General features: G+C 44.6%; 2 protein-coding genes across 3 annotated transcripts in view; both read right to left on the reverse strand.

Moving 5' to 3' along the window:
• corin (corin, serine peptidase) overlaps window positions 1–15,072 on the reverse strand; it is a 16,374-nt gene extending 1,302 nt beyond the window's left edge. The window contains 24 exon segments of the mRNA XM_079184908.1: window positions 1–2,384; window positions 2,480–2,613; window positions 2,884–3,155; window positions 3,284–3,470; window positions 3,871–3,920; window positions 4,237–4,365; window positions 4,450–4,573; window positions 4,679–4,789; window positions 5,173–5,286; window positions 5,399–5,506; window positions 5,613–5,755; window positions 6,128–6,359; window positions 6,557–6,664; window positions 6,761–6,883; window positions 7,698–7,808; window positions 8,615–8,722; window positions 9,782–9,895; window positions 10,009–10,313; window positions 10,899–11,003; window positions 11,082–11,193; window positions 11,895–12,183; window positions 12,185–12,216; window positions 13,297–13,420; window positions 14,970–15,072. The exon segment at window positions 1–2,384 is cut by the window's left edge and continues 1,302 nt beyond it. Of these exon segments, the coding sequence (XP_079041034.1) occupies window positions 2,202–2,384; window positions 2,480–2,613; window positions 2,884–3,155; window positions 3,284–3,470; window positions 3,871–3,920; window positions 4,237–4,365; window positions 4,450–4,573; window positions 4,679–4,789; window positions 5,173–5,286; window positions 5,399–5,506; window positions 5,613–5,755; window positions 6,128–6,359; window positions 6,557–6,664; window positions 6,761–6,883; window positions 7,698–7,808; window positions 8,615–8,722; window positions 9,782–9,895; window positions 10,009–10,313; window positions 10,899–11,003; window positions 11,082–11,193; window positions 11,895–12,183; window positions 12,185–12,216; window positions 13,297–13,420; window positions 14,970–15,032 (3,381 nt within the window). The 5' untranslated portion in view covers window positions 15,033–15,072 and the 3' untranslated portion in view covers window positions 1–2,201.
• An 858-nt stretch (window positions 15,073–15,930) lies between these two features.
• The window catches only part of nfxl1 (nuclear transcription factor, X-box binding-like 1), a 12,896-nt gene continuing 3,826 nt past the window's right edge, over window positions 15,931–25,000 (reverse strand). The window contains exons 10-24 of one of the 2 annotated variants that reach the window (XM_079184912.1): window positions 24,904–25,000; window positions 24,494–24,618; window positions 24,298–24,420; window positions 22,555–22,645; window positions 21,482–21,602; window positions 21,241–21,397; window positions 20,925–21,016; window positions 20,363–20,384; window positions 19,924–20,046; window positions 19,137–19,291; window positions 18,639–18,708; window positions 17,478–17,582; window positions 17,245–17,325; window positions 17,087–17,134; window positions 15,931–16,686 (exon numbers count right to left, since the gene is read on the reverse strand). The exon at window positions 24,904–25,000 is cut by the window's right edge and continues 18 nt beyond it. In XM_079184912.1, coding sequence (XP_079041038.1) covers window positions 16,492–16,686; window positions 17,087–17,134; window positions 17,245–17,325; window positions 17,478–17,582; window positions 18,639–18,708; window positions 19,137–19,291; window positions 19,924–20,046; window positions 20,363–20,384; window positions 20,925–21,016; window positions 21,241–21,397; window positions 21,482–21,602; window positions 22,555–22,645; window positions 24,298–24,420; window positions 24,494–24,618; window positions 24,904–25,000 — 1,605 coding nt within the window. In that variant the 3' untranslated portion in view covers window positions 15,931–16,491. Of the gene's footprint in view, window positions 16,687–17,086; window positions 17,141–17,244; window positions 17,326–17,477; window positions 17,583–18,638; window positions 18,709–19,136; window positions 19,292–19,923; window positions 20,047–20,362; window positions 20,385–20,924; window positions 21,017–21,240; window positions 21,398–21,481; window positions 21,603–22,554; window positions 22,646–24,297; window positions 24,421–24,493; window positions 24,619–24,903 lie in introns of both variants that reach the window. The other variant, XM_079184911.1, reaches the window with a different exon arrangement.

Here is a 25,000-nt window from a genome sequence, read left to right on the forward strand (position 1 = left end):
ATTTAAAGAAAACGTTTGTGCTGTGATTTTAATTCTACACTGAATTTGGAAAATGAGCCAAAGATTCACTGAAAGAGGAAAAAAACACCAAAATGAATGATAACAACAAATAGTTATTAGAAGAGTTTGACTTACATCTGCTAACTAACTTTAGCTTGAGTTAGCTTTAGCTATAGCGTCTAGCTAGTTCAAATCTCTTCAGCTAAAACTCAACTGGATCAAAATAGTTCATGAAAGCTAACGTAGCTTACTGCCAACGCCATCAAAACCAATTCATTTATATAATATGCTACATTTGTGCTTCACATTTTAGCCGGCGCTAATGCGGCAGCTAATTGTGTTAGCGAGTCTGCTAGCTAACTTAAACGATAGCTAGGTAACAGCTTCTTTGAGCAAATTAGTTTGTCTATTAAATTACAAGTTAATTTATCTCGCTGATAACATTTGTTCTCCGTTATCTTCATCGGCAAAAGTTAAACTTCACAACCTGATTACCTGAACCGTTATTTTGACTCCACTTAAGATGAGAATGTTTGAATCTGACCGTTTACGATCGAGTCTGGACTAAGTGTGGACTACACGGAGCCGCTGAGGATATTATCTTTTATAATATCTTGTAACATAAGACGTAACCGCACAAAACAAATACTGTAGGACTGATTTCTGCCTTTAGTGTTGTGAATAATAATGAATAAAGATAAATGTCGTCCATCAAAGTTGCCCAAATAAGTTGCCGGTGTGTTTTTAGAAGCAAAACTATCCTCTCTCTCTGTCTCACACACACACGTACAGTACGACATTGTACAGGTAACAAGGTTGTTTTCTGACTGCTAAGTTTAAGTACAGGCACTATAGAGTGAAGCATTGTGGGAAGTTGAGTGCTCAACTGGTCTGTTTAAGATAGCAGCTTTTAGAAATTCAGAACGTCTGAATGTTGTGATTTTTTTTATGATTATCAAAAGTTTCAACACTCAAAGCAGAAGATCGGATGATGTCGTGGAAATAAAGTGTGTTTACATCCAACACACAACAATGAGTTCACTTAAAGTTTACTTTGTATTAATGCAACAATAGTCTAACAATCTAATCATGAAATCTTCCCGTCAGGGTGAAGAACATCAGGAAGTTTAATTCCTCTGAGTTAGTGCCGTCACTACAAGTAAAGCAATAACAAGAACAAGTAACGTGTTTATGGAGGCAAAGTAAGTCTACAATCATTACAACTTTATAAACGACTAACATCCAAATATAACTCCTGAATACTCCGGGCCTTTTCACAGCTGGAACCAACCACTTTATGTTACATTGTTCAAATTAAATCCACTTAGTTTGAGTTCTACTTCGCAATGATGTCAGAGCCCTAAAGACCCTAAAGACCCTAAAGACCCTAAAGACCCTAAAGACCTCTACTTCACATCCCTCCCAACGCCCTCAACCATGTACCGCCGTCCACGTCTCGCCGTCGTCGTCTCGTCGTTGTCTCGTCGTCGTCGTCTGCGTGAGCTGCGTCTCTCGATACTTGACATCAATTTGCTCGACTTGTTTTTCTTTTCTCCAGCTGAAGCCAGAACTTCCTTTAATTGGTCCGAAAGTCTGAACCATCCAAAAAGGATTTTGCAGACTAGTTTTGAGATTTCACTCTTGTAATTTTGGTTTGGATCAAACGGGAAAATCCCCAAATTTGGATCAGACGAGGTGTGAAAGGGCCCGTTGTGATGCAGGTTAAATACCACTGAGTTCATGGCGTTGACACAACTTTGTTAACCGCTGACTGGATTCGTTCGGTCTAATTTCCTTTGTTTTTTGTTTTTCATATACAGAAATTCAAGTTTGTGGGAATTCAATTCAAGCAACGTTTTTTTGTTGACATTGCAAATTCAATGTGAAATTCAAACCACAGAAAAATATTTAAATGTTTCAAAAACATTAATATTTAAATTCCATAATTAAGTATCCAGCAGTGGTTAAACATCAATAGATGTGTAGTTGTTTAAAATCTTCCACACACGACAAAACTATCTTTATTTAGTGAACGTTTAATCGTATGAATGTGAAGTCTAATTGCAGCTCTATTAGCTAACTAGTTAGCATCTGTAATACGAGTTTATACTGCTGCTAACACAGCAGTTGGCATCTGAATGCTATCAGCATAGATATAGGCACAGGTAGAGGAACAACAGGTGTGTGTGTGTGTGTGTGTGTCAGTCGGTCAGGTACGTGTGGATGTAGATCTGTTGTTGGATCCAGGAGGTGAAGTGCGTCACGTTGCTGTAAACGCCGGGTCCGAGCACTTTACTGAAGCACACGCTGCCCCACGACGTCAGGCCGAACAACGTCCACCGACCGCTGACCTCCTCGCACACCAACGGGCCGCCGCTGTCGCCCTGAACACACACACACACACACACACACACACACACACTGTAAACACACTGCGCGGTTGTGTAGAAAACCGACCGGCTGTCGGTGCGGATGTTACCATGCAGGAGTCGACGGTTCCAGCGTCGTAACCGGCACAAAGCATCCTGGGAGTTATGGTCTTCATGTCGAAGTAAGACTGACACTGGGACAGCGAGATGATCCGAACCTCCCCTTCCTGCAGCTTGAAGGGCACTGCACACACACACACACACACACACACACACACACACACACACACACACACACACACACACACACACACACACACACACACACACACACACACACACACACACACACACACATACACACACACAGTCAATAGGAACATTTAAAGCGCTCTAATCACAGCTGGTGTAAATGAACTGGTTTGTTTCTTGTATTTTATATCTATGGAATGCATGATACCAGGGTCCTCACAAAGGCAGGCGTACGGGGATGTGTGTGTGTGTGTGCACTCACTCCTGTTGCCCATGTGACCCCAGCCGGTGATGTAACAGTAGGAGTCAGGAGAAGGAAGCTGGTCGGGTTCAGGGAGACACACCGGCCTGACGAACGGCGTCTCCTCGACCTCAGAGTCCAGCTGCACCACGCTGATGTCGTAGTCCACCACCGCCCGGTTGTATCGCGGGTGCACGATAATGGAACGCACCCCGCGGCTCTGACTGTGGACTCCTGGGTGGTCCAGGTTGTTGAGACCCAGAACCACCTTCCAAAGGTCGGGGGTCTCCCTCCTGCAGGACAGACAGGTTCAGCTCTCCAGCTCTTTAACATGCGGAGACAGTCTCCCCCCCCCTCTCTCTCTCTCTCTCTCTCTCTCTCTCTCTCTCTCTCTCTCTCTCTCTCTCTCCCCCCGTCTCACCCCTCGAAGCAGTGGGCGACGGTCAGAGCCCACCTCCGGTCGATGAGGACACACCCACAGACGTGACCGCTCTGTCCACTCTGCAGCGAGCACTGCCAAGGCCACGCCCCCCTCCGGGAGACACGCCCCCCCAGAATCCTCTTACTCCTGTGAGGGAAGACGCCCAATGACGGGCGCAGACCGCACGCTGATGGAGAGACAGAGAGAGAGAGAGACAGAGAGAGAGAGACAGAGAGAGACAGAGAGAGAGAGAGTCTTAGTCTTCCTCCACATCATGTAGATAATTTGGATAAATTAATATGAATGTTTAACTTTTAGAACTTATTTTAATAAATGACTAATCAATGCTTCACAGATCAATAATAATAATAACTTGTCCTGATATTTAAATAAATATTTAGTGTTTGTCTCCATCTGGTGGTCGTATGAGGAACGACAAACTTAAACTCATTCAATCTGATTAGAATCGATCGTCTGTTTTAATCGTTAAAAGTAATTAATTATGAGAATAATTATTAGTTGCGGCTCATTTTAGAATAATTTAGAGATTTAAAAAGATGTTCAGATGATAATAATAAAATATTTACCTTCTCTGGTGCACAGCAGTGAGACTCTCCTCCTGGAATGACACGCATGACTGTAGACAGACAGACCATAATATTACAGCAGCAGTCAGGTGACAGATTGTATTGAAAAGTCCTGCTCACCAGACTCCATTCACACAACCAGTGAGTTACACAGGAGCTGCTGCTCCACTGCTGCCTCCATTGGTGTGTTTGTGTTGTTGTGTTGTAAGACTTTAGTGTGTACACAACAACACAAACACAAACACAACAACACAACAACACCAACACACCAACACAAACACAACAACACAAACACAACAACAGAAGTGGAGCAGCAGCTCCGGTGTTCTCACGGGTTCTCCGGTTGTTCTGCGAGGGTTCTGTTACCTTCTCTTCTCCAGTCGGGCCTGCAGAGCGGATCCGTTCCTCAGGTTCCACTCGGGGTGAACGTGTAACCAACGGCGACGGCCCGGGACACCGGGGGGATCGGGTACCATGGAAACAGAGGAGGGAACTCTGCAGAGAAACGTGAATATTGAGGTTCATCTGTAACACAGCGTGTGTGTGTCCGTGTGTGTGTGTGCGTGTTACTGACCTTACCCTAGTCCCAGCTGGTGGCAGGTCAGCTCACTGAGCTCGTGGTTCCACTCGTCCGCACAGACCTGATACTCTGCTGCCGTCCTGAACACCGTCAGTACGGAACCCGATCGATCGGACAAAGACACTGCAGAGAGGATCAATACAGAGGCTGACACCCGCTGTGTGTGACGGAGCATTTATTAACATCTATAAACATCTAGAATGGATGAAAGTACAATGAGTGTGGTACCACAGTTCCACTCATCAGAGCTGTCTGAACAGTGTTTCCTTCCGTCACACCAAAGAGTCCGATGGACGCACTGATGGTTGTTACAGGAGAGCTCGTTATCTCTGCACACCGCTGAAGAAACAGCAACAACAACACCGTCAACAACACCATCACCAACAACACCGTCGCCAACAACAACACCGTCAACAACACCATCAATAACAACACCGTCAACAACACCATCACCAACAACACCGTCGACAACAACAGTCACCAACAACACCATCACCAACAACAACACCGTCAACAACACCATCAACAACAACACCATCGCCAACAACACCGTCCTCAATAAAGGATACAAAGGATTATCTTATCTAATAACACAGTCACCAACAACACCGTTACCAACAACAGAGTCATCAGTAACCTGATCACCAACACTACTACACACTACTGTAGTCTCATTTGAAACATAAATAAACTAACTGTGTGACAGAATGAACAGGACTCACAGCAGTTGCTCTCGTCCACCAGCAGGGGGCAGTCTGGGAAGCCGTCACAGATCATACTGGCTTTGATACACACTTTACTGCCGGGACACTCCCACAGAGCGCGCTCAGAACAGCCTGAAGGAGAAGTGACATCATCAACTGATTACAGGTACGTTTACTAATACAGATACATTTACTACAAGAGGAAGCAGCACAGGCTCTTATTTTGAAAGGTTGTGCGTCTCACCACAATTGTCCTCGTCGCTGTGGTCGTCACAGTCCAGGTGTTCGTCACACCGTTTGGTTGCTAGGACGCAGCGACCCGACCGACACTTGAAGTGGCTGGGGGAGCACTCTGTTGCCAAGGCAACGCACCAAAAACAACAAACAACAACAACAACGTCAAGTTCCAGTCCTGATATCAGGACAGAAAGAGAGAGAGACAGACAGACAGACAGTACCGTCGACTCCGTCCTCCGGCAGCAGACACGTGGTGTTTCCTCCCTCCTCTGGGAACTGACTACAGTCTGAGTCCTCAGGCCACTGCAATCCCACAATGCCGAGCACCGACTCACACTTCTCCTTCGCATTACGACACAACGACCTGAGATGACGAGAGACACGAACAAAGTAACTAAACAACAAGTAAGGACTAAACAACTGAAATGAACTAACCAACGGACTTCTGCAGGCTGACTAACTAGCTAGCTAACTAGCTAGCTAGCTAAACTACCTGCAGGACAGGACCCTCTGCAGGCTGACTAACTAACTAGCTAACTAACGTGCTAACTAACTTGCTAACTAACTAACCTACCTGCAGGGCGGGACCCTCTGCAGGCTGACTAACTAGCTAACTAACTAACGTGCTAACTAACTTGCTAACTAACTAACCTACCTGCAGGACGGGACCCTCTGCAGGCTGACTAACTAACTAGCTAACTAACGTGCTAACTAACTTGCTAACTAACTAAACTACCTGCAGGGCGGGACCTTCTGCAGGCTGACCGGGTCACACTTGGGGACCAGCAGCGTGCAGGCGTAGAACATGAGGTACTGGTAGCAGCCGGTCTGGACCAGTGCCGGGAACAGAGAGGACTCCCAGGACACGGAGCTCTCTCTCTGGGACAGGTGGCCCAGGTAGTTGGGGTAGCTGGTCAGGTTGTAGGGAAGGTTCATGCACAGCTCCAGGGTGATGGGTTCGCAGTGGGCTGAGGACCGGACATACAGACAGGTACTGTGAGTTTAAAGTCAACTACAAATGTGTGGTGGAAAGTACCTGTACTAAAGTACAAGTACCTCACATGTGTACAGTACTTGCATAAAAGCTTTGAGTACTTCTTCAACCACAGTAAATGTGAATAGAGTAAGGACGTGTTGTGGTTCTTGCAGCAGAGTGAGGACTCACTGCAGTTGTTGTTGTTGGTTCGGGGGTCGCAGGCTCCGCCCCCCGCACACACCGACGGACAGGAAGTGGAGATGCAGCTGGGCTGACCGGGAGCACACACACCCTGAGCTGTAACACACATACACACACACACACACACACACACACAATGAGAGAAGAAGACGGGTGATGGACAGACAGGTGATGGACAGACAGGTGTCTCACTCTGCTCTCGGCTGCAGTGCTCCTCGTCGCTGCCGTCTTTACAGTCGTCTTCTCCGTCACAGCGAAACGCAGACGGAACACACTGACCGTTCCTACACTCCAACAGACCCTGACTCTTACAGGCTGCTCTCACACACACACACACACACACACACACACACACACACACACACACACACACACACACACACACACACACACACACACACACACACACACACACACACACACACACACACACACCGTGGGTTACAGCAACATGAATCACTCTCTGGTGACTCAGCTATGATTGTCATGTTTCTCTCTTTGACATTTTGATAAAGACGAACACATTTTATCGAGTCTCTAGAATCATCAGAGAAAATGGAGTCGACTCTTAATTCTGACTGTGAAGAGACTAAAGTCAGAGCCAGAGATTTGGGGCCAAGAGAGGAACATGAAACCAGTTTATTGCCAACAAGGTTTTCAGGAATTTGACTTTGTGTTTTGGTGCAAAAACAATAAACATAATAAGAGAAAATTAAAATAGTGCAACCGTCCAAAATCATAGAATTAGTGCAGAAATGTGCAAAATATTGACTTCTACATGTAAACAATCAGATTACTAAAGGTAACTATGTTCTACGAGTGAAGCGAGTTACTAAAGGTAACTGGGTTCTACGAGTGAAGCGAGTTACTAAAGGTAACTATGTTCTACGAGTGAAGCGAGTTACTAAAGGTAACTGGGTTCTACGAGTGAAGCGAGTTACTAAAGGTAACTGGGTTCTACGAGTGAACCGAGTTACTAAAGGTAACTGGGTTCCACGAGTGAAGCGAGTTACTAAAGGTAACTATGTTCTACGAGTGAAGCGAGTTACTAAAGGTAACTGGGTTCTACGAGTGAAGCGAGTTACTAAAGGTAACTGGGTTCTCCGAGTGAAGCGGCTTGGTCACTCACAGCAGTTGAGCTCGTCGCTCTTGTCCAGACAGTCGTGGTCTCCGTCACACAGCCAGTCTCTGGACACGCAGCGACCGTCACCACAGCGATGTTCACGGGCCATATCGCACACTGACGACACACACACACACACACACACATCAGAATGAGCCGAAGGTGAGATTTATGCATAGCTAGGAAGTTACGACCTACTACCTAGCTAGGTAGTTAACTTGGTAGGCTAACGTTAGCTCGGACCGAGCCGATGATACATTTTCTGTAACGAGTGTAGCATTAAAGCATTGTGGAATTAGCAAGCTAGTCAGCGGTCTGCCTGTTAGCTAGCTAGCTAGCTTGCTAACTCCACCATGCTTTAATGCTACACTGGTTCCAGAAAATGAGCTGAACAAAGTTGTCAGTCTTCTGTTGATATTAATGTGTTTTCCTCATCAGTAACAAGAGTTACGACTCCACTGATCGTTTCAGGGTTTTAGAATGTTCATGTCCGTTCTATTTATATTCTATTTCTATGGTTTTATCTTTTAAAGGCATGAAGACGAGCAGAGCTGCTTCTCTGTCTCCTGTTGTTGCTGACTGTAGTATTAAAAACAATAAACAACATTTGACTAAATAGGGTGAATAATTTAAAGTTAAGAGTAAAGAAATAAATTCATTACAATAGTTTGCAGTGAAGCTAAAAGATCAGCGAAGCTGTTCACCGAAAATAACAGCTGACAGACACACGAAACCCCCAAACATGATACTGTGTGAGTGTAAGTGTGTGTGCGTTGGCAGAGAGACAGGTGGTGGATTCCCTCGCTCACATTTGCTCTCTCTCTCTGATCCCACAGTTGATCCTGAGCTCCCAAACCACGTCACTAAAAGTGTGTGTGTGAGAGTGTGTGTGTGTGTGTGTGTGAGGGTGTGTGTGTTCTCACCACAGCTGAGTTCGTCGCTCAGGTCTCCACAATCGTCGTAACCGTCGCACACCACAGCGGGCGAGAGACACCGACCGGTGCTGCACCGGAACTCTCCATCTGTACACACTGGAGAGAGAGATGTTAGCTGTTAGCTGCTAACACTACTAGCTTACCTCCAGCCGATTTAATCACAGATTATCGTTAGCATTTAAAAACCATGAAATGCTGAATTAAAGCCTCGATTGTTATTAAAGGTTGAAGCTAACTAAGCTATCAGTGTTAGCTTAAACAGTGACTTTACCTTGTGATTCAATGGCGTCGTTGTAAATAAAGTGTTTCACTTCTGGCCCTTCAGTGAGATCTTTGCTCTCAGCCATAAAATACATAACTCGGTAAATAATCCTTTAAAATACTGAAATCTGATGTTTTTTTAGCTTCTACAGGTATGTTGTTATCGTGGTCGTTCCCCCCGGTGGGCGGGGTTTCCCCGGTGTGACACTTTGTTGCCTCACATGTCCTCTTTGTGTTCTTTTTGTCTTTTGTATCTTTTTAAAGTCCTTCGTCTTCTGTCCGTCCCTCGTTCTCGTCTTTTTATTCGTTTCTGCTTTGTGAGACGTTTACGGCCGTAAACGTCCTCGGAGGTCAGAGAGAGGACGAGAGACATAAACAAAGAGAAGAAGACTCTCCCTCTCTCTCTCTTTACATTCCAGACGTCCCGGTCTATAGTGTCCTTATATCGCCATGACAACCGCCTCTCTGTCACACACACAAACTGTTCCGGAACTTCCATCGCTGTGAATAACCGCAATAAATCACCCGCAAACTCATCACCCGCAAACTCATCACCACAACAACGGGCTAAACACTTAGCCTGCTATTTGAACAGGTCACAATACTGTGTGTGTGTGTGTGTGTGTGTGTGTGTGTGTGTATGTCCTCACAAGTGTGTATGTGTGTCCTCACAAGTGAGCAAAAAAACAATGGACCCCAAAAACACGTGTATATGTGTATATGTGTGTGTGTGTACGTGTATATGTGTGTGTATATATGTGTGTATGTACAGTATGTGTGTATATGTGTGTGTGTGTGTGTCCTCACAATGCATGTGAGTGTACGTGTATCTGTGTATATGTGTGTGTGTATGTACAGTAAGTGTGTATGTGTGTGTGTGTGTGTGTGTCTCACCACAGTGTGTTTCGTCGCTCCAGTCGTCACAGTCGTTGTATCCGTTACACACCAGCTTCTCAGGGACACAGATCCCCGTCGCACACAGGAAGTGATGCTTCCTGCCGCACACAGCTGCCGACCAATCAGAGAGAGTGAGGGGGGGAAGCAGTGATGTCATCGAAACCATCCGATCAGTTGAGAGCGAAAAAACACCAACATGTGTGTGTGTGTGTGTTTCTACTCACAGGGTTTCCCTTTGATCTGTCTCGGTGTGTAACAGGCGTAAGGGGCGGGGACTGCTGTTGCTGTCGGCGATGATGATGGCGGCGGTGGCGATGATGATGATGGTGGCGATGATGATGATGGTGGCGGTGGAGATGATGACGATGACGATGATGATGGTGGTGGCGATGATGATGAAGCAAAGGTGACGTTGCTGAACTGCGAGCAGCGCAGGAATTCGGGCCAGGAGGCGTTGAACATCTGGAGGACGGGCTCGCAGCCTTCTCTCGCCGCCTCACAGAACGACGCGCAGGGCAGCACAACCCGCCTGTACACACACACACACACACACACACACACACACACACACACAATCCTCCTGTCAGAGGTCAGAGGTTGCGCACAGTTGAAGCCACTGAAAAAGTGTGTGTTTGAACGTGAGAGTGTGTGAGGATGTTATTCCTGGAGCGCACACACACACACACACACACACACACACACACACACACACACACACACACACACACACACACACACACACACACACACACACACTTGCTGTCCCACTTACAGTCTGAACAGCTGACATTCAGCTGTGTGTGTGTGTGTGTTTCAGCTGCGATAAACAACTCAGCTAATCTTTTTTTAAACTCAGTTAAAATGTGATGGCCTACATTTCCCAGAATGCTCTCCACCTGCTACCAGACGAGTCAGAAACCTTGTTGTTGACGATAAAGAAGTAATAAATAAATATATGAGTGACCAGGATGAGGGTCATGTGACCGTCCGTCTGAAAAATAATAATAATAATACAACTTTTTTTAAATTATTATTCAAAAACCTCTTGTGGCTTCAGCTCTGTGTGACCCCTGACCTCTCACTAGAGGCTCATGGGACGTGTAGTCTCTGTTACCTGCTGTGCGAGCCGTCGGCCGCGATGCATTCTGGGAGCGCCAGCGAGCAGCCGAAGAGCATGATGTGTCTGTAGCAGGACAGTCTGCTGAGGTAGCTGAAGAACCTGAACGCATCACCACTCATTACATCACTTTGTTATTGTTTACAAACAGATTCATGATGACATCATCTCTTTGTTTACCTTAGCAACATGTCCACCTCAGAGCTCTTCACCACGGCAATGGAGGACGACAGCCATGTTTGGTTGTACGGCAACATGTGACACTGAGGCTCCACGATCAGCTGACAAGTACCTGAGGACATGAGACATGAGGACATGAGACATGAGGACATGAGGACATGAGGAAATGAGGACATGAGACAGTGAGGACATGAGTCATGAGGACATGAGGAAATGAGTCATGAGGACATGAGGACATGAGGAAATGAGGACATGAGGACACAAGATACTGAGGCTCTATCATCAGCTGACAAGTACCTGAGGACATGAGACATGAGACAGTGAGGACATGAGACAGTGAGGACATGAGAGGACATGAGACAGTGAGGACATGAGATACTGAGGACATGAGACAGTGAGGACATGAGGACATGAGTCATGAGGACATCAGTCATGAGGACATGAGGACACGAGATACTGAGGCTCCACGATCAGCTGACAAGTACCTGAGGACATGAGACAGAGAGGACATGAGACATGAAGACACAAGATACTGAGGACATGAGACATGAGGACACGAGACATGAGGACACTGTGTCTCCCTGTCTCTCTTCATAATACTGTATCTCTTTAGCATTCTCCTCCACTAGACTCTGACTCTGAGACACTGGAGGACAGTAGAGGACCAGAGAGACGGAGACGAGGAGAATTTAAAAACACAAACTGAACGAACAATTTATCATCACAACAGAGGACGACTCAGCCTGTCTGTCTCTCAGGACAAGGACACAGACAGACAGACAGACAGACAGGCAGACAGACAGTCGTGGATACCTGAGTCCGGTGCTGAGGTGCTGAGGATCGGCCAGGCGCTGCTCAGTGAGGTCACCGAGGTCAGCCAATCGGGGGGCTTTGTGAAGGGGTGTGTGGGCGTGGCCTGTGGGGAGGAGGAGGAGCCTGGAGGAAGGCTGCTGGTAGCTGTGGTTGCGATGACGTCGTCGTCGTGGTTTCGTAGCAGCGAATCGGTGGCGTTTCCTGTCTCAGAGAAGGGGGAGGGGTTTGTGCTGTTGCCACGGTAGCCAGGGTCGCTGTCAGCGATGGGCTCGGGGGAGGGAAGGGGGGGGGGCGGAGTTCAGGAGGCTGCTGCCAAAAATACCTGAAGAAGAAGAAAATATATAAAGAATCAATACTTTATATATTTATATCACTGAATATATCAATGAAAATATACAAACATACTGAATGTACACAAAGTATTTATATTTAAAATACTTTAACACATAATATATTAATATATCACTGCATGTATTCTTCATATTTGACAGAATATATCAACAAATATTTACTCAAGATGTCAAGGAATATATATTAAATACATATATATTCTGTAATATATATATACAGAATATATACACACATATCATACATATATATATATATATATATATACACACTATGAATACTGAACCTCTTAAATATCAAAAGATAAAAGATGACGAGAGAAAACAAAGACGTTACACAACATTACAGGTTTAATGGTGTGTGTGTGTGTGTGTGTGTGTAATGAGTCGAGGAGGAAACGCTGCAGAGGAGGAGTGTTGAAAGAGAACAGAAGGAGAAGATGATGAAGAAAAAGGAGGAGATGAAGAAGAGGGTGATGATGAGGAGGAGGAGGAGGTTCAGTAAATATTTCAAATTCTTTTTGTCTGAATGTTTGAGACAGTTTCTCTGCTCCTGATTGGTCGAGAGACGCCCCGCTGTCATGGTGACGAGACACACACACTGTTACACACACACACACACACACACACACACACACACACACACACACACACACACACACACACGATGAATTAGAGAGCATGAATATGTGTCATCTCTCCTCCTACACTGTCCTCTGTTCATCCTTACTCACTTCCTCTGATGCTTCCTAACATCCCTCTTATCCTTTCCTTCCTTCCTTCTCTCATCCCTCTCTCCTTTCCTTCCTTCCTTCTCTCATCCCTCTCTCCTTTCCTTCCTTCCTTCAGCATCAGACTTTAAACGCCTGATTTTAGGGTTCAAACGACCTCACAGGTCAAACTCCACAGTGTGTATAGTGTGTATTAATATGTGTGTATTGTGTGTATTAGTGTGTATTATTACCTGTGAGCAGCAGGCTCAGCAGCAGCAGACTCACAGTGTGTATAGTGTGTATTAATATGTGTGTATTGTGTGTATTAGTGTGTATTATTACCTGTGAGCAGCAGGCTCAGCAGCAGCAGACTCACAGCAGGAATCAGGACGTAGAGGAGAAGTCGAAGGTGATTGGTCGATCCCAGCTTGTGAGGACACGCCTCCTCGGGTCCTCGAGGCGGAGCCTATAGGACAGACCAATCAGATGTTAACGGTGGTGGAAGAGAGACCCTTTAAGCCCCGCCCCCTGCCTCAGGTTATTTATAACGTGTTTCTGTCCGTTGGAGTCGATAAAGTTATTTTTAAAGTGGACACTGGACACCTCACCACAGCTTTAAGTACTCCTCTTCCTCCCTCCCCCCCCTCCTCCTCCTCCTCCTCCTCCTCCTCCTCCTCCTCCCTCTGATCAATACTATTATTGACCGACTCACGATCAACAGATCTGGAGGTATTGATGATGTCACTCTTACTTCTCCGTATTCTGAAAATCATTTAGAGGCTTTTATTTTGAAAACTAAAACTAAACACATTGGATTCAGTCCTAATGCTGCTGTTACTACATCATCAATACAAAGAGCTGTTTTTATTCTGATTATAGAGAAATACAAACATAATAATGAGATGATTTCATGCTTTTAATTGTCTTTAATTATATTTAAATTAATATGTTGAGTGTTTTTGGACAAATGAAGACAGGATCATTATTAACATTATTATTAATATTATTATTATTATTAATATTATTAACATTATCATTATTATTATTAATATTATTATTATTATTATTATTAATATTATTATTATTATTATTTGTCTTCTGAAACAACTTCAGTTCATAAAGAATATTGATTTTAAGATTATAAAGCTGCACTAAATATTATTCATGAAACAGGAAACAACAATAACAATAATTAAATAAATACATAAATACATCATTTCATTCACTGTTTTATTCTTTCAAAATAAATGAACTCGTTTCAAAGCTGAAGTTAGATTAGTTTCTATTTTAACAAACATTTCAAATAATTTAAATTATGATTGCACAAAGAGTAACATTTATATATTTATATTTTAAACTGTTGAGTTCTAGACAAAATACATTTAATTACAGATTTAATAAACTATTAAATAAACATATTCAGAAGCAGAGCAACACATTCAGTTAAATAACAGTTTACTGTCACGTGATTTATATCAATTTAAATGATCATTATTATTATTAAGAGACATTTAAGATCTTCTGGTTATTAAAGGTGATAGAGACACAGAGGACGGAAGTAAGGAGACAGAGACAAGGAGACAGAGGAGGACAGAGAGTAGGAGACAGAGACAAGGAGACAGGGGAGGACAGAGAGTAGGAGACAGAGACAAGGAGACAGAGACTAGGAGACAGAGGAAACAGAGGAGAAGACAGAAACAAGGAGACAGAGGACACAGACAAGGAGACAGAGGAAACAGAGGAGAAGACAGAAACAAGGAGACAGAGGACACAGACAAGGAGACAGAGGAGGACAGAGACTAGGAGACAGAGGAAACAGAGGAGAAGACAGAAACAAGGAGACAGAGGAGGACAGAGACTAGGAGACAGAGGAAACAGAGGAGAAGACAGAAACAAGGAGACAGAGGAGGACAGACAAGGAGACAGAGGAGGACAGAGACAGACTAGGAGACATGTCGGTTAACTCAAGGACAGTAGCGCAGACACGAGACAGTAACAGTCGCGCGGACACTCACCGCCTCAGTTCCCGCCCCGCTGAAGGTGACACGCGGACAGGTCTCCCGCCGCCCGGACAACATGACCTGATGCCGCCCGCAGCCGAGCGCGAGACCATCCCTCTGGCTGCTGCCCGCGAGCAGCTCCGCTAACTAACCGAGCACGAGACACGCTGGCTCCGCCCCCTCGGAGTCGCTCGCGCTCTCTCTCTCTCTCTCTGCTTTCCCAACACACACACACACGCGCGCACACCCACACACATGCGCGCAGATACACACTCACAGACACACACATACCTCAGGTTGCCTGCACGTGATGGAGGCTAATTGTGGGATTAAACACAACTCACCGTCATGCTGGGATTTGAGCCTCGTGCCTGTACACACACACTCTCCACAACTTTAACTACGTGTATCTTGTTTTTCTGTCTTTGTGAGGACCTTTGGAATAGTGAGGACATTTAATTTGTTTAAAAGAACTTCCAAAGTACCAAAACTCACTAAAGGTTCCATTGACTTCTGTGATACTAGTACCTAAAACGCACTTTATTTGTTTACATTAAGACAGTAGCATTTTACCATATCGTAAAATACTTCACTTTAAGAAAAGATAGTTAAATACTTAGTTAGGTTTAGAAAAAGAGCGTTAAATACTTAGCTAGCTATCAGAAAAATGTAAGAAATAAAAACTATAATACTGTTTATTTACATGTGAAGTGATTGAATCCCAACTGGTTTTGTGCCGAAGCTTAAAAATAACTTAAAATAAAACTAATTGTAAGACACAAATGAGAGTGAAATTCCCACCTGACCAGGTGTCTCTACTTGATGTTTAAATAAAGTTACTCCTCAGGGTTGAGTCCTACCTGTTTAAATACGTTCAGAGGAACAGCGCCCCCTCTGTTCACAGCTGGAAACACTTGAGCAAAGCACCACCACTGTGACTTTATACAAATATTTAAAATGATAAACAACAAAGCTGTACGTTAAACAATGATAGTTTTATTACATTTCATTTTTCAAATATTTGAAACAGGCAGGCAAAAAAAAAATATTTGAGTATACATCTGAATATCTAAACAATGTTTAACATTTCAGGAACAAAAGTAAAAGATTAACTCAAACTAACTAACTAAATACGTTTCTTTTTTTTATTGTATTTTTTAGTCTGGAACTGATCCCAGTTTTCTCCAGACAGGAAGTCAAACACAAACACTGCCTGTTTTTAATGATACAGACTAAAAACTTAAAATGATCTTTAAAAATGATTATATATATTGTTTTGCACTGTTGGTCTTACAGACAGACAGATCAAACAATTAATTCAGACGATAACCAACATAATAATCAGAAAATAATAACTCGTAAATTATTTTCTTTTTTCTAATCAATTGCTGACTTTTAGTTTGTTGAACAATTTAAATAAAATATTTAGCTTTTTGTTGGCACGGAAACTGAATTTTAAATGATACTCAACCTGCACTAAAGAAAATAAACTGAATTAGAACGTTTCAATGAAGGACGTAATTATCGGCGTGTCGGTTCAGGCCGCGGTCAGCAGGTAGTAGGCGGCGGCGGACAGCAGAGCTCCACCCAGCGGGACGAGGACGAAGGCGGCGCACCTCCTCCACCACCTCCCCGCCCTCGCCGCCTCGTCGTCCACCTCCTCCCTCCTCCCCCGCTTCTTGCTCCTCCTCCCTCCTCGCTGCTGGCGCTTCTCGAACGCCTCCAGCTCCTCCTGAGGAGGTGAAACGCACAGTCAGCACTTTACAATCCTGTAATTAATTAGGACTTAAAAACACAAAAGAGCTTCAGACTCAATTAAAGACACAATTATTAAGTGTTAATTACTACTCATGAGAACCAGTTAACGTTTACTGATCGTTATTATGATTTAAGTATATTAACTATTAACATTCTTAATATTATCATACAACAACATACTCAGTTAGGATTTAAGTATTCATTCATTAATAACTCATAAAGTTAACAGGTACACTTGTTCACATTTCACAAGTTCACAAGTATTGCTTTATTAAGATAAAGTTACTCAGTTATTAAAGCCTTAAAGATTAATTAATTAGTTCTAATCTCATTAACAGCATCAAAGTGCAGTTTAATTAATGTGAGACGTTCACCTGAAGTTTCTTCTCTTCCTCCTCCTGAGCTGCTCTCTGCTCCGCCTCCTTCACCTGAGTGCACACACACACACACACACACACACACACACAGGTTATTGTGTATTCAGGTGTGACACACTCAGTGACTGTACAGGTGTGTGTGTTTGTTTGTGTACCTGGCTGACTTTCCTCTGCTGGTCTCTGCAGGCATCTTCACACTGAACGACACACTGAACCGACGGAGAGCACAAGAACTCCTGTGAGCGCGCACACACACACACACACACACACACACACACACACACACACACACACACACACACACACACACACACACACACACACATCATTTAATAATAAATACACGTGGAGATGTGTTCAATGTGTGTGTGTGTGTGTGTGTGTGTACCTTCTTGATCCTCTTGCAGGGACATCTGAGCTTCACCTTCTGCTGACATTTCTCTTCACACACACCTGGATGACACACCTGCTTACAGCGATGACCACAGCTCAGCTACGAACACACAAACAGAGAATAAACATCAGACTCTGGTTCTTACTGAGGCAGAAAAGATCAGACGGGAACAAAGAGAAGAGTCTGTGGTTCTCCAAAGGAAACAAGAACCGACCCGTTACAGAGAAAACAAACCAGCTCTGTCTGGTTCTCTTTCATCAGGGAATGCTTCCCGGACGACTAAAACTCAGGATTGTTTTATGTTCAAATCAAACGCAGCACTCCGATGAAACGCAGCATGTTCCGATACAACACGACATGTTCCGATAAAACGCGGCATGTTCCGATACAACGCGGTATGTTCCGATAAAACGCGGCATGTTCCGATACAACGCGGTATGCAAACATCTCGATTCTTCAACATCTTTGTTCTTTAACTGGTAAAAATCCATTTTAGCAGCTGAAGCAGAAATCAAAACTTCCCACTGTTTGTTATTCCAACTGTGTGGAGTGCGTGTTCAGGCTTTTAGAGGCTTAAGTTACTGCAGACTATGAAAACACACACACACACACACACACACACACACACACACACACACACACACACACACACTCTTCAAACAAACATCTCTGTGTGTGTGTGTGTGTGTGCCAGTAAGTAACAGAATGAAAAAGCTAAATCATTCCCAGGTGAAAGTAAAACACACTCAGAGATACTGTCTGTGTGTGTGTGTGTGAGTCTGTGTGTGTGTGTGTGTGTGTGTGTGTGTGTGTGTGTGTGTGTGTGTGTGCGTGTCGTCTGGCGCCACAGAGCTGAATTGATTATTGGAGCGAGACGATTGGATCGTATTGTGTTACTCCCTCCGTAACACCGACAATTATTGATTATTGATTGTTGATTGGGATGGAGGAAGAGCAGAGGAATCAAAAGGAGAGAAGGAACAATGTGACTTCCTGCTTTATCTTCTGCATGGTGACACTGACACACACACACACACACAGTCAGGTGACTCCACTTCCAGAGCCTGATAAACAAGTCCCATGATGCAATGGGGCACCCAGCCGAGGTCTCCATAGAAGGATGTAAGTCCTGTGTGTGTGTGTGTGTGTGTTCACCTCTTTAGGACACTGGTTGTTGCAGGAGCCCAACTCCACCTTCGTCTGTTCATCAGCTGATGTCAACTTCCTGTGGAGACAAAAACAATCTTCACTATAACTTTATTAATCATAACATTAACGGGATTTGTATCAATAACAAAGTTGCTTATCTCCACATCTTTGCGTTTGTGCCACCTGATGAATGCAAGTCTCTCTTTTTGCTGTTTTTGGTCTCCACCTCCAGATCTACTTCCTGGTCCTCTCACGTTGGACTGAGTGGACGCTACGCTGACTCACTAGCGCCTCTCCAGGTTACAAGTGGTATTACAGGACGGGCCGGGGCTGGCTGGTTAGCATGCTAGCATGATACCTCTGTCTTTATCATCAACACAGTGACCTCTTCACATTCTGTTGATAATGTTAATTGAAGTAATGTCCGGTCACATGTGACGCATCGCACCCTAGTTAGCATTTTAATACCGACATATATCGGTGGTGAAATGAGTGTGTACTGACGTGCACTCCACGTAGAGCATGCTGATCTTGCAGTGGCAGCGTTGGCGGATCATCTGGCTGCAGGTGGGGCAGTTGCCGGGGTGACACGGGCGGGAACAACGGTGAGGGCAGCCGGGGGGGCGGGGCTTAGAGCAGCTCTCCTCACACACCTCACACTGCAAAGAGAGAGAGTGATTGATTAAAACCCACATGTCCCGATAAAACCCACATGTCCCGATAAAATCCACGTGTCCCGATAAAACCCAGAGAGTCCCGATAAAACCCAGAGTGTCCCGATAAAACCCAGAGTCCCGATAAAACACAGAGAGTCCCGATAAAACCCACCGTGTCCCGATAAAACCCACCGTGTCCCGATAAAACCCAGAGTCCCGATAAAACCCACCGTGTCCCGATAAAACCCAGAGAGTCCCGATAAAACCCACCGTGTCCCGATAAAACCCAGAGTCCCGATAAAACCCACCGTGTCCCGATAAAACCCAGAGTCCCGATAAAACCCACCACGTCCCGATAAAACCCACCGTGTCCCGATAAAATCCACCGTGTCCCGATAAAACACAGAGTCCCGATAAAACCCACCGTGTCCTGATAAAACCCACCGCGTCCCGATAAAACCCACCGCGTCCCGATAAAACCCACCGCATCCTGATAAAACCCAAAGCGTCCCGATAAAACCCAGAGTGTCCTGATAAAACCCACCGCGTCCCGATAAAACCCAGAGAGTCCCAATAAAACACAGAGAGTCCCGATGAACTTTTGTCATTAATCGACGCCCTAACGAGGCCATCACCTTGTTGCCGTCGATAACCAGGTGACAGTCCCGGCTGCAGTCGTGGTTTCCACAGGTCAAAGGTCGTCCGCAAGGTCGTCTACAGGAGAATCGACCTCTGCGATGACACGGCACCGGACTGACCTGAAGGATACACACAGTTCAGTACGGTGTGTGTGAGTGTGTCTGGGAGAGTGTGTGTGTGTGTGTGTGTGTTGAATACAAAGCAACTAAATGGGATGAAAATGCAAGAGAGGAGGTCAGAAGGACAAACTAATAATGGATGTTTTGAAACGAGACGGAAAATAAAAACAGCAAAGAGGAGATAAAGAAGAGAGGAGAGGAGGAAGTGAAGAGGAGGAAGTGATCAATCTAACAGACGAAGGCTGAAGATATTACAGGATGTGAACTGGTGATAAACTGGTTAAACTGAGTCAAACGTCAACAAACTGGTTCTTACCTCGTGTTCTCCAAAACAGGTTCTGAAAGACAAACAGAGACCGGTATTATATTTATCATGTTAGTCTCACAATCACAATGAATGTAAATACCTATGAAACACACACACACACACACACACACACACACACACACACACACACACGTTATATAACACAGTATGTTTTTAAATCTCCAGCGTAATGATCCATGACAGGAGCAAAGCACCCTGGGATTTGCTTGTGGTGGTGGTGGTGGTGGTGGTGGTGGTGGGGGGGGGGGGGGGGCAAACAAAGAACATTAAACTAAAACAATCTCCGTCCACACAGCAGCGTCTTAGAAATGAGTTTGAGAGTGTGTGTGCGTGTGAGTGTGTGTGTGTGTGAGTGTATATGTAAGAGTGTGAGTGTGTGTGTGTGCGTGTGTGTGTGTGTGTGTATGTAAGAGTGTGAGTGTGTGTGTGTGTGTGTGAGTGTGTGTGTGTGTGTATATGTAAGAGTGTGAGTGTGTGTGTGTGTGTGTGTGAGTGTGTGTGTGTGTGTATATGTAAGAGTGTGTGTGTGTGTGTGTGTGTGTTGACCTACGTTGGTATGGGTACTTGACACGGTGGACAAGGCAGAGCTTTCTGCACAAACGCTGGTTCAGACGGCTGCTCCCACGGACCGGCTAACTGCACCTATACACACACACGCACACGCACACACACACACACACACACACACACACACACACACACCAAAAACAGCTGGTCAGTCATGTGACTTAGACGTTCGCTACGTCAGAATTTAGTCGTTTTCATCGTGAAGACGTGTTAATCAGCGTTGGAGGAGCCGGTCGGTGGATGTCAGGCTAGCTGTTCCCCTCCGCTTCCAGTCTTTGTGCTAAGCTAAGCTAACCTACCTGCTGGGACTTGACCAGCACCTGGTCGTGGCAGGGCGGCGGGCAGGTGTGGCTGCAGCGGGGCAGCGGCAGCAGGCAGGGCAGCCTGCAGGGGGGGCAGGGCCCGGGGTGGCACCGGTGGGTCTCTCTGCTCGGGTGGTGGCAGGACGGAGGACACCTGGAGGACACGACACAGGTGAGAGGGAGGCCCACGGGGGGGGGGGGTGTGTGTGTGTGTGTGTGTGTGTGTGTGTGTGTGTACCTGCAGGTCTCTTTGCAGCGAGGCGGTCTGGTGCTCCGTTCTCGTCCACAAGGGACGGACAAGACAGTGGAACCGCAAGAACATCGGACCTCCACCGACTCTGGACATGGATAGCAGCTACCTGAGGGACAGGTGAGACACACACACAGACACACACACACACACACTGCTGTTTATTCACCTGCAGTCCGTCAGACTGAAGAGGGAACACGGCTTTAGACTCTGTAAACTCTGTTTGTGAAGGTGCTGTATCAATAAATAAACAATACATATATTCATATATTTATATATTTATATATATGTATATATATGTATTCATAACTGTGTTAACTCAAGCAGAGAAACGTGAGTTGTTGAATAGATGAAGAATGTTTTTCTTCCCATGACGACGTGTATTTCCTTTAAGTTTGTATCTGAACAAGGTTTTCATCATCAACACACACACACACACACACACACACACACACACACACACACACACACACACACACACACACACACAACGTTGACCTTCTACCCGTCGCTCTTCTGAAAGGTCAGAGCAGCCAATCAGCACGAAGACAAATAGATGAACTTTAATCTGTTCAACCAATCAGGAGGCAGACGGACGAATAAATTATCTGTCCAATCAGAGAACAATAGACGCAGGAAGCTGTCTGTTATCCTGCACAACACACACACACACACACACACACACACACACACACACACACACACACACTTAATGATGAGATTAATGATGTTCAGCAGGAAGCAGAGGTCAGCTTTTTCCAAACACACGTTCAACGCTATCAGCTGGAACAAATGTCACACACACACACACTTCTTATGGGTCAGAATTTTCCTGAATTTGACCTCTGACCTTCCACCAGCTGTGACTCCCTCAACAAATCACAACATATCTGATGAACAGTGATGTGATGTGACGTCCTGTGTGTGTGTGTGTGTGTGTGTGTGTGTGTGTCTGTGTGTGTGTCTGTGTGTGTGTCTGTGTGTGTGTGTGTCTGTGTGTGTGTCTGTGTCTGTGTGTGTGTGTGTGTGTGTGTGTGTGTCTGTGTGTGTGTGTGTGTTACCTTGGTGACAGCCAGAGGGACACTTGTGGTTGCGACACCCCAGAGTTCGACCACAGCTCTGGTCACATGGGGGACAGTTACCAGGGCAGCACTGAGAACACAAGGCATCATGGGAAACGTAGTTCAAGTGGGAGAGTGAACAGCGTTTGAATGTGTGTGCTGAGAGCAGGTGAGAAGCTCACAGGTGACATTTAAACGGGATCCAGACAAAACGTTATCAGCTGCTCGTGTCACATGACACACAGATCTGAGAACAGTCCGTCAACCTTTAACGGTCACATGACAGATGAGACACTCTGACATTTACACATCACAGAGTATCACCTCAAAGGTACTCTCTTTATCCTTCACAACCTGACGTGACACGTGTTGTTTAATGTAGAAATAGAACACGTTTTACTCTGTAATATTCTCCAAACTATGTACAATAAATACTCTCATCTATATTATATTATATACTACAGTTATGGTGAAGGGTTCTGCAACAACATCCTTTGGGAGGTGAACATGGGCGTGTCCAGAGGAGAGATGACGATACGATATCATCAAGATACGATATCATCAAGATACGAGATCACGATGCGATATCACGATACGATATCATCAAGATACGATATCACGCTACGATATCACGATACGATATCATCACGCTACGATATCACGATACGATATCACGTTACGATATCACGATACGATATCATCATGATACGATATCATCACGGTACGATATCATCAAGATACGATATCACGATACGATATCATCATGATACGATATCATCACGGTACGATATCATCAAGATACGATATCATCACGGTACGATATCATCAAGATACGATATCACGTTACGATATCATCATGATACGATATCATCACGGTACGATATCATCAAGATACGATATCATCACGATACAATATCACAATACGATATCATCACGATACGATATCACGTTACGATATCACCACGATACGATATCATCACAATATTTTCACAATACGATATCATGATACGATATCATCACGATACGTTATTATCACAATACGATATTATCTCACGATACGATATCATCACGATATGATATCATCACGATACGATATTATCACGATACGATATTATCTCACGATGCGATATTATCTCACGATACGATATCACGATATTATGTGATACTTACGTCACGATACAATATTTACACGATACTTAAGTCAAGATACGATATTATCAAGATTCAATATTATCAAGATACGATATTATCACGATACGATTTTATCACGATACGATATTATCCCGATACGATATTATCACGATACAATATTATCACGATACTTAAGTCAAGATACAATATCCCGATACGATATTATCCCGATACAATATCACGTTACGATATTATCGTGATATATTACGGTATATCATCACGATACTTAGGTCAAGATACGATATTATCATGATACAATATTATCACGATACTTAAGTCAAGATACGATATGATACAACATCATGATACGCTATCATCATGCTACTTAAGTCAAGATACAATATCATGATACGATATCAAGATTCGATATCACGATACCATCACGATACGATATTATCACGATACGATATTATCACGATACGATATCATCATATATAGGCTACAGGCCCGGCTCTTTTCCCCGATCACAGATGTTAACACTCATATCAGCTGAATAACAGAACGATCTATAAACAGATGAATTATTGATGATGATGATGATGATGATGTTACCTTCCTCCTGCACTGGTGTCTCTGGCAACTTCTGGTTTTTGGACATTTGGAGTCACACAGGTATTCTTTATGACACGGCATCAACTTCCTGTATTTACCACACCTGCACTCCTTCTCCACCTCCTGATGGACAGACAGACAGGTTCAGTGTGTGTGTGTGTGCGTGTGTGCGTGTGTGTGTGTGTGTGTGTCCTACATGTCTGCAGGTCTCACAGCTCCCTCGGTGACACCTCATTGAACAGGTGTGTTTTCCACATGACAGACGGCGGTCGCACGTGTCGCCGCACGGCAACACTTCCTCTGTGCACGGCAGAGACGACTCTACACACACACGCACGCACGCGCACACACACGCACGCACACACACACACACACACACACACACACACACATACACACACACACATACACACACACACACACACACACACACACACACACACACACACACACACACACACACACACAGAGACATTTAAACACAGCAGCAGAGACAGATTGTGATAAACTAGTTCTGTTATTGTTCAGTATTCAGAGTTATATAACATATATATTTATATATAACATATATATTTATATATAATATATTTGTATATCTTTACTCACTGGTCTTGGTGCAGGGACAGGATCTGCTGACTGATCGAGGACACGGAGGACAAACTCCATCGTGACACAAAACCTCACAGGTGTGATTCCCACAGGA

The sequence above is a fragment of the Pholis gunnellus genome (genome assembly GCF_910591455.1).
Source record: "Pholis gunnellus genome assembly, chromosome: 23".
Taxonomy (NCBI): Eukaryota; Metazoa; Chordata; class Actinopteri; order Perciformes; family Pholidae; genus Pholis; species Pholis gunnellus.